This window comes from Cherax quadricarinatus, chromosome 75, assembly GCF_038502225.1.
Source record: "Cherax quadricarinatus isolate ZL_2023a chromosome 75, ASM3850222v1, whole genome shotgun sequence".
Taxonomy (NCBI): domain Eukaryota; kingdom Metazoa; phylum Arthropoda; class Malacostraca; order Decapoda; family Parastacidae; genus Cherax; species Cherax quadricarinatus.
The window spans coordinates 7,382,662-7,392,962 of record NC_091366.1 but is presented as its reverse complement, the minus strand read 5'-3'; the positions used below and the strand labels follow the sequence as shown (position 1 = coordinate 7,392,962).

Sequence of the window (10,301 nt, the reverse complement as noted above, 5' to 3'; positions counted from 1 at the left end):
TGTAGAAATAGATATTATCTCCACTGTAGGTGTGTGTAACCTACTGTATGTGTGTTGCAGGATGGGAGTGTTGTGGTGTGTATCACTGGTGGTGTTGGTGGTGATGGTGGTGCCACCTGCTGCGCCTTGTAGCTGCCTCCGCAAACATCCTCAACAACACGTTTGTGATGCTGACTACGGTAAGTACTCAAGAAATATATGACGCTCACTTAAAAATTATTTATATATATATATATATATATATATATATATATATATATATATATATATATATATATATCATCAGACAGGTAGACTCCCCGTCTCCAAGCTGTGAGTGTGCCTCACTCTGGGGATTTCCTTTAAACAGTTCCCATTTCGGCAATTTTGGCACACCTCAACCCTAAGACCCTCCGTATAGCAGTGGTTCTCCGCCTCGCTGCCCGAATTCACACGGAATGCTCGTACTTGCGGCGATGCGCAAGCCAACCAATATGGTTCACATGGTCTTTACTGTAACAAAACTAAGGGCTGGCATGCAACACACAGTGAAATCAACGACAGCTGGATGCCCAGCCGAGAGGAAGCCCCGATCACTAGCAGCCAACATACCCAGAACCCAGCAATCTGCCCCGACGGAATCACCATCTATCCTTGGAAGCATGGAACTATACCTGTGTGTCGACGCTGGCTAACACCTACATCCATCACAGTGTGGGGCAACAGGGAGGAGTACAAGATCAACAAGTACAGGGACATAAGCCAACAGTATCAATTTGTCCCAGTGGGATCAGAGACCTTGGGATCATGGGGGAAGAAATACCACACATTTCCTTAAAGAATTGGGTTCCAGACTCATCGACACCACCAGGAACCCAAGGGCAGCCACTTTCATGTTCCAGCGCCTCAGCATGGCCATCCAGAGGGGAAATGCATGCTACATATTGGGCTCACGTCCGGCTTCGGAGAAGCTGGAGGAGATTCACAATCTTTGATATATTGTACCAATGTATTCATGTTTGTGTTTTCCGTCAATGTATTCTGCCTGTTAATAAGGATCACATACATTATAGAATGTAGGGGATGGTAGGAGAAGAAAATATTCAACCAGCTCCGGGGAGAACCTTGTGTTTTCCCTGAGATACATTCATTGTTTTCTCTGAGGATGAAGGTCCCAAGTCCAGTTATAGAGGTGGTGCCTCCCTATATTATATATATATATATATATATATATATATATATATATATATATATATATATATATATATATATATATATATATATATATATATATATGCAAAACAACCACTCTGAAAGAATAGAGAAATTCCAAGCGCTTTCGTGACTACTCACATTATCAAGCGCTTGGAATTTCTCTATTCTTTCAGAGTGGTTGTTTTGCATATTCTGAAATCACCTGTTTACTGTGATCTTATTGCATATATATATATATATATATATATATATATATATATATATATATATATATATATATATATATATATATATATATATATATAATGCACCAGGATAACCCGGGGAAGGGTTAGCCACCCAGGATAACCCAGGGGAGGGTTAGCCACCCAGGATAACCCAGGGGAGGGTTAGCCACCCAGGATAACCCAGGGGAGGGTTAGCTACCCAGGATAACACGGGGGAGGGTTAGCCACCCAGGATAACCCGGGGGATGGTTAGCCACCCAGGATAACCCGGGGGAGGGTTAGCCACCCTGGTTATCCCGGGGGGTTATCCACCCAGGATAACCCGGGGAGGATTAGCCACACAGGATATACCCTGGGGAGGATTACTCACCTATGGTAACCTGGGAGGTGTTAGGCACCCGGGATAACCCCGGAGGAAGGTTAGCCACCCAAGATAACCCCGGGGGAGGGTTAGCCATCCAGGATAACCCACTGAAGTCAGTGTGTCATCTTGGTCTGTCTGTCTGATTTCCACTGTGGACCTTCAATCTTGTCCCCCAGGATGCCACCCATACCAGTCACTTAACACACCCAGGTACCTACTTACTGCTAGATGAACAGGGACAGCAGGTGTAAGGCGACTAACACACAGGTACCTACTTACTGCTAGGTGAACAGGGGCAGCAGGTGCAAGGTGACTAACACCCAGGTACCTACTTACTGCTAGATGAACAGGGACAGCAGGTGTAAGGCGACTAACACACAGGTACCTACTTACTGCTAGGTGAACAAGGGCAGCAGGTGCAAGGTGACTAACACCAAGGTACCTACTTACTGCTAGGTGAACAGGGACAGCAGGTGCAAGGTGACTAATACCCACGTACCTACTTACTGCTAGGTGAACAGGGGCAGCAGGTGCAAGGTGACTAACACCCAAGTATCTACTTACTGCTAGATGAACAGGGACAGCAGGTGTAAGGCGACTAACACCCAGGTACCTACTTACTGCTAGGTGAACAGGGGCAGCAGGTGCAAGGTGACTAACACCCAGGTACCTACTTACTGCTAGGTGAACAGGGGCAGCAGGTGCAAGGTGACTAACACCCAGGTACCTACTTACTGCTAGGTGAACAGGGGCAGCAAGTGTAAGGCGACTAACACCCAGGTACCTACTTACTTCTAGATGAACAGGGACAGCAGGTGTAAGGCGACTAACACCCAGGTACCTACTTACTTCTAGATGAACAGGGACAGAAGGTGTAAGGCGACTAACACCCAGGTACCTACTTACTGCTAGGTGAACAGGGGCAGCAAGTGTAAGGCGACTAACACCCAGGTACCTACTTACTGCTAGATGAACAGGGACAGCAGGTGTAAGGCGACTAACACCCAGGTACCTACTTACTGCTAGATGAACAGGGACAGCAGGTGTAAGGCGACTAACACCCAGGTACCTACTTACTGCTAGGTGAACAGGGGCAGCAGGTGCAAGGTGACTAACACCCAGGTACCTACTTACTGCTAGGTGAACAGGGGCAGCAAGTGTAAGGCGACTAACACCCAGGTACCTACTTACTTCTAGATGAACAGGGACAGCAGGTGTAAGGCGACTAACACCCAGGTACCTACTTCTAGATGAACAGGGACAGCAGGTGTAAGGCGACTAACACCCAGGTACCTACTTCTAGATGAACAGGGGCAGCAGGTGTAAGGCGACTAACACCCAGGTACCTACTTACTTCTAGGTGAACAGGGACAGCAGGTGTAATTAAGCCTTAAACGGTCCAAACGTAGATCTACGTTTTTTCAACATTTGAAAGTGTAAATACATATGTAGATTTTTTTTTTCCATTTGAAAACGTGTAAAAAAAGTTTGATGTACTTTTTTTTTGTTATATTTGAAAATATGTAAAAAAAACGTAGATCTACTTTTAAATCACTACACATGTGAACATAGATGTGTTTGGACAGTTTAAGGGTTCAACACGCCCAACGTTTCCATCCGTGGTGGGGACAGATTAAGGGCAGATTTGGTAGATAAATATTTATGTCACTTTCCTCTGTACGATTTCACTGAAATTTTTACCACAGAATCTAGGCATGTCAGAGGAGACTGTGTATTTTTTTAATCAAGATCGTTCAATAAATAAAGACATAAAAAAATAAAATGTGAGAAATTGTATATTGCAGCACTTAAACCTCGGACACTCAGTGTGTGTGGCGACTGTGTTGCCAACTGAACCACGGGACAGTAACGTATTTTATAAATTAACGTCACGAAAGATGTCTACTGTGAAATCAATATTTTGTGTTTCGAGTTTACTGTATACTAATACGATACAGTATGTGGTTGGTGTATCTTATTGAGATGTTAACATAATGGTAGATAATAGTGTAGATGCCACTGTATGTTAGTTTAACATAGTGGATGACATAACATTAGAGATTTTACCACTGAAGCGGCTAGGTTATTGTGCGCCACATATACTGTGGAGCTCAAGAACATGTCGGTACGAAAAATGCCCGAAATGCCTAGGCATGCTAAAGGCCTTTTTTGTAATTAATATCTTATAATATGTAAGCCAAATATTATAAGCTTTGAAAATAAATAAATATTTTCTTTTCATTTTGGAAATGCCTGGGAACTAGGCTCCAGGAGAGTTTTACGAGAGTAGGTTAGGTTAGGTTAGGTTAGGTTAGGTTAGGTTAGGTTAGGTAAGGTTCGTCAGGAAACAGGACAAATGTTTCCTGACGCGGGTCTTAGTCAGATGATGACCCGCCTTTGGAGCTTTTGGTCATCTGACCGAGGCCTTCCGCTGGCTTACCGGTCCACCCCTTTACAAATATTTGTCATTTATAACCATTGTTATATGACTTCAGCAATTTTTTACGAGAGTAGATTTGGATTTATATGTACAGTTCATTTACCTCTTGTAAGTGGTATAAACCTTGGTAATAAATACCGACAAGTTGGTTTAGAAAGACACGTAAGCAAACACTATAACGTTTTCTAGTAAATACGTTATAGTGTTTGCTTACGTGTCTTTCTAAACCATCTCTTGTAAGTAAATTCAGGAAACTTGCAGTTATAAAGTATCATTAGAGCTCTTTGATCTGGGATTATAATGAGGGAGAGCATCCCATCTTGTCTGTTTAGATTTATAGAGACTTTCATCATGGTATATGAGGGTACCATGATGGCTTCCAGCCTGTCCTGTCCTTGTACCTTAGTAGATTAACAACTAGAATAAGTCATAACTTGAACATTGATACTGCCCTGTCCTGATGACTTGAACATTGATACTGTCCTGTCCTGATGACTTGAATATTGATACTGTCCTGTCCTGGTGACTTGAACATTGATACTGTCCTGTTCTGATGACTTGAACATTGATACTGTCCTGTTCTGATGACTTGAACATTGATACTGTCCTGTCCTGATGACTTGAACATTGATACTGTCCTGTCCTGATGACTTGAATATTGATACTGTCCTGTCCTGATGACTTGAATATTGATACTGTCCTGTCCTGATGACTTGAATATTGATACTGTCCTGTCCTGATGACTTGAATATTGATACTGCCCTGTCCTGATGACTTGAATATTGATACTGTCCTGTCCTGATGACTTGAATATTGATACTGTCCTGTCCTGATGACTTGAATATTGATACTGTCCTGTCCTGATGACTTGAATATTGATACTGTCCTGTCCTGATGACTTGAATATTGATACTGTCCTGTCCTGGTGACTTGAATATTGATACTGTCCTGTCCTGATGACTTGAATATTGATACTGTCCTGTTCTGATGACTTGAATATTGATACTGTCCTGTTCTGATGACTTGAATATTGATACTGTCCTGTCCTGATGACTTGAATATTGATACTGTCCTGTCCTGATGACTTGAATATTGATACTGTCCTGTCCTGATGACTTGAATATTGATACTGCCCTGTCCTGATGACTTGAATATTGATACTGTCCTGTCCTGATGACTTGAATATTGATACTGTCCTGTCCTGATGACTTGAATATTGATACTGTCCTGTCCTGATGACTTGAATATTGATACTGCCCTGTCCTGATGACTTGAACATTGATACTGTCCTGTCCTGATGACTTGAATATTGATACTGTCCTGTCCTGATGACTTGAACATTGATACTGTCCTGTCCTGATGACTTGAACATTGATACTGCCCTGTCCTGATGACTTGAACATTGATACTGTCCTGTCCTGATGACTTGAACATTGATACTGCCCTGTCCTGATGACTTGAACATTGATACTGTCCTGTCCTGATGACTTGAACATTGATACTGCCCTGTCCTAGTGACTTGAACATTGATACTGTCCTGTCCTGATGACTTGAACATTGATACTGCCCTGTCCTAGTGACTTGAACATTGATACTGTCCTGTCCTGATGACTTGAACATTGATACTGCCCTGTCCTGATGACTTGAACATTGATACTGTCCTGTCCTGATGACTTGAACATTGATACTGCCCTGTCCTGATGACTTGAACATTGATACTGTCCTGTCCTGATGACTTGAACATTGATACTGCCCTGTCCTAGTGACTTGAACATTGATACTGTCCTGTCCTGGTGACTTGAACATTGATACTGCCCTGTCCTGATGACTTGAACATTGATACTGTCCTGTCCTGATGACTTGAATATTGATACTGCCCTGTCCTGATGACTTGAACATTGATACTGCCCTGTCCTAGTGACTTGAACATTGATACTGTCCTGTCCTGATGACTTGAACATTGATACTGTCCTGTCCTAGTGACTTGAACATTGATACTGTCCTGTCCTGATGACTTGAACATTGATACTGCCCTGTCCTAGTGACTTGAACATTGATACTGCCCTGTCCTGGTGACTTGAACATTGATACTGTCCTGTCCTGGTGACTTGAACATTGATACTGCCCTGTCCTGATGACTTGAACATTGATACTGTCCTGTCCTGATGACTTGAACATTGATACTGTCCTGTCCTGGTGACTTGAACATTGATACTGCCCTGTCCTGATGACTTGAACATTGATACTGTCCTGTCCTGATGACTTGAACATTGATACTGTCCTGTCCTGATGACTTGAACATTCATACTGTCCAGTTTGCGTAGCATACTCAGAAGTAACATTAGCACCTTGAGACAACCATGACGACGCCCAACCTGTGTATGACAGTGTACAACCGTACATACAATACCCAGCGTCATCAATGGCGAGTGTGTGTGGCAACTCCTAAGATCGTTCACCCCGAGACATCTACCAGTGTTTACACTAATACTCTGGTGCTATATTACCGCTGATACCTGACAGTGAATCTTGAGGGAGTACACGTGTACGACAAGGTACTCTCTGTCAGGGGCGTCTCCCTGGCCATCAACAACGCTCTTTATGTGCCTCTGAGGATTACTTTTTTTTTTTTTTGAGTGTTAGTCCAGCTGTTATATTGAAACTCTGAAGATGCTCCACTTTGATTTCTTTCTCCGGAGTCCATTCAAAGGGGTGAAATGCCTTGATTTTCGTGCGGACCTTGATGTCTTTGAGGGTTATTGGTGTCTGTCAGAGCCTTGATGTCTTTGAGGGTTATTGGTGTCTGTCAGGGCCTTGATGTCTTTGAGGGCATTGATGCCTGTCAGAGCCTTGATGCCTTTTGAGTACCTTGATGGCTGTGTAAGCCTCGTATCAACAGTGTCGCCTGCTCAGTAGGCTTTTTCAGTCGAGTACAGAGGTGACCAACATATTGGAGAGAGAGAGAGAAGCCGTGGAGAGGACCTGGTGTTGCAAGGAGCTGCAGCGACCTTCCTCAGATCAAACCCGACACTGCAAGGTGCTGCAGCAACCTTCCTCAGATCAAACCTGACACTGCAAGGTGCTGCAGCAACCTTCCTCAGATCAAACCTGACACTGCAAGGTGCTGCAGCGACCTTCCTCAGATCAAACCTGACACTGCAAGGTGCTGCAGGAACCTTCCTCAGATCAAACCCGACACTGCAAGGTGCTGCAGCAACCTTCCTCAGATCAAACCCGACACTGCAAGGTGCTGCAGCAACCTTCCTCAGATCAAACCTGACACTGCAAGGTGCTGCAGCAACCTTCCTCAGATCAAACCCGACACTGCAAGGTGCTGCAGCAACCTTCCTCAGATCAAACCTGACACTGCAAGGTGCTGCAGCGACCTTCCTCAGATCAAACCTGACACTGCAAGGTGCTGCAGCAACCTTCCTCAGATCAAACCCGACACTGCAAGGTGCTGCAGCGACCTTCTTCAGATCAAACCTGACACTGCAAGGTGCTGCAGCGACCTTCCTCAGATCAAACCTGACACTGCAAGGTGCTGCAGCGACCTTCCTCAGATCAAACCTGACACTGCAAGGTGCTGCAGCAACCTTCCTCAGATCAAACCTGACACTGCAAGGTGCTGCAGCGACCTTCTTCAGATCAAACCTGACACTGCAAGGTGCTGCAGCAACCTTCCTCAGATCAAACCCGACACTGCAAGGTGCTGCAGCAACCTTCCTCAGATCAAACCCGACACTGCAAGGTGCTGCAGCAACCTTCCTCAGATCAAACCTGACACTGCAAGGAGCTGCAGCAACCTTCCTCAGATCAAACCTGACACTGCAAGGAGCTGCAGCAACCTTCCTCAGATCAAACCTGACACTGCAAGGTGCTGCAGCGACCTTCCTCAGATCAAACCTGACACTGCAAGGTGCTGCAGGAACCTTCTTCAGATCAAACCTGACACTGCAAGGTGCTGCAGCAACCTTCTTCAGATCAAACCTGACACTGCAAGGTGCTGCAGCGACCTTCTTCAGATCAAACCTGACACTGCAAGGTGCTGCAGCAACCTTCTTCAGATCAAACCTGACACTGCAAGGTGCTGCAGCAACCTTCTTCAGATCAAACCTGACACTGCAAGGTGCTGCAGCGACCTTCTTCAGATCAAACCTGACACTGCAAGGTGCTGCAGCAACCTTCTTCAGATCAAACCTGACACTGCAAGGTGCTGCAGCAACCTTCTTCAGATCAAACCTGACACTGCAAGGTGCTGCAGCGACCTTCCTCAGATCAAACCTGACACTGCAAGGTGCTGCAGCGACCTTCCTCAGATCAAACCTGACACTGCAAGGTGCTGCAGCGACCTTCCTCAGATCAAACCTGACACTGCAAGGTGCTGCAGCGACCTTCCTCAGATCAAACCTGACACTGCAAGGTGCTGCAGCGACCTTCCTCAGATCAAACCTGACACTGCAAGGTGCTGCAGCGACCTTCCTCAGATCAAACCTGACACTGCAAGGTGCTGCAGCGACCTTCCTCAGATCAAACCTGACACTGCAAGGTGCTGCAGCGACCTTCCTCAGATCAAACCTGACACTGCAAGGTGCTGCAGCAACCTTCTTCAGATCAAACCTGACACTGCAAGGTGCTGCAGCGACCTTCCTCAGATCAAACCTGACACTGCAAGGTGCTGCAGCGACCTTCCTCAGATCAAACCTGACACTGCAAGGTGCTGCAGCGACCTTCCTCAGATCAAACCTGACACTGCAAGGTGCTGCAGCGACCTTCCTCAGATCAAACCTGACACTGCAAGGTGCTGCAGCAACCTTCTTCAGATCAAACCTGACACTGCAAGGTGCTGCAGCAACCTTCTTCAGATCAAACCTGACACTGCAAGGTGCTGCAGCGACCTTCTTCAGATCAAACCTGACACTGCAAGGTGCTGCAGCGACCTTCCTCAGATCAAACCTGACACTGCAAGGTGCTGCAGCGACCTTCTTCAGATCAAACCTGACACTGCAAGGTGCTGCAGCAACCTTCTTCAGATCAAACCTGACACTGCAAGGTGCTGCAGCGACCTTCTTCAGATCAAACCTGACACTGCAAGGTGCTGCAGCAACCTTCTTCAGATCAAACCTGACACTGCAAGGTGCTGCAGCGACCTTCTTCAGATCAAACCTGACACTGCAAGGTGCTGCAGCGACCTTCCTCAGATCAAACCTGACACTGCAAGGTGCTGCAGGAACCTTCTTCAGATCAAACCTGACACTGCAAGGTGCTGCAGCGACCTTCCTCAGATCAAACCTGACACTGCAAGGTGCTGCAGCAACCTTCTTCAGATCAAACCTGACACTGCAAGGTGCTGCAGCGACCTTCCTCAGATCAAACCTGACACTGCAAGGTGCTGCAGCAACCTTCTTCAGATCAAACCTGACACTGCAAGGTGCTGCAGCAACCTTCTTCAGATCAAACCTGACACTGCAAGGTGCTGCAGCGACCTTCCTCAGATCAAACCTGACACTGCAAGGTGCTGCAGCAACCTTCTTCAGATCAAACCTGACACTGCAAGGTGCTGCAGCAACCTTCTTCAGATCAAACCTGACACTGCAAGGTGCTGCAGCGACCTTCCTCAGATCAAACCTGACACTGCAAGGTGCTGCAGCAACCTTCTTCAGATCAAACCTGACACTGCAAGGTGCTGCAGCAACCTTCTTCAGATCAAACCTGACACTGCAAGGTGCTGCAGCAACCTTCTTCAGATCAAACCTGACACTGCAAGGTGCTGCAGCGACCTTCCTCAGATCAAACCTGACACTGCAAGGTGCTGCAGCAACCTTCCTCAGATCAAACCTGACACTGCAAGGTGCTGCAGCGACCTTCCTCAGATCAAACCTGACACTGCAAGGTGCTGCAGCAACCTTCCTCAGATCAAACCTGACACTGCAAGGTGCTGCAGCAACCTTCCTCAGATCAAACCCGACACTGCAAGGTGCTGCAGCAACCTTCCTCAGATCAAACCTGACACTGCAAGGTGCTGCAGGAACCTTCCTCAGATCAAACCTGACACTGCAAGGTGCTGCAGCAACCT

At 46.1% G+C, this 10,301-nt stretch overlaps 1 protein-coding gene across 2 annotated transcripts in view; it reads left to right on the top strand.

Annotated features, from left to right (window-relative positions):
- The window catches only part of Timp (Tissue inhibitor of metalloproteases), a 429,110-nt gene that overhangs the window by 149,725 nt on the left and 269,084 nt on the right, over positions 1-10,301 (top strand). For both annotated transcript variants that reach the window (XM_070100997.1, XM_070100998.1), the window contains exon 2: positions 61-179. In XM_070100997.1, the coding sequence (XP_069957098.1) occupies positions 62-179 (118 nt within the window). In that variant the 5' untranslated portion in view covers position 61. The remainder of the gene's footprint in view (positions 1-60; positions 180-10,301) is intronic.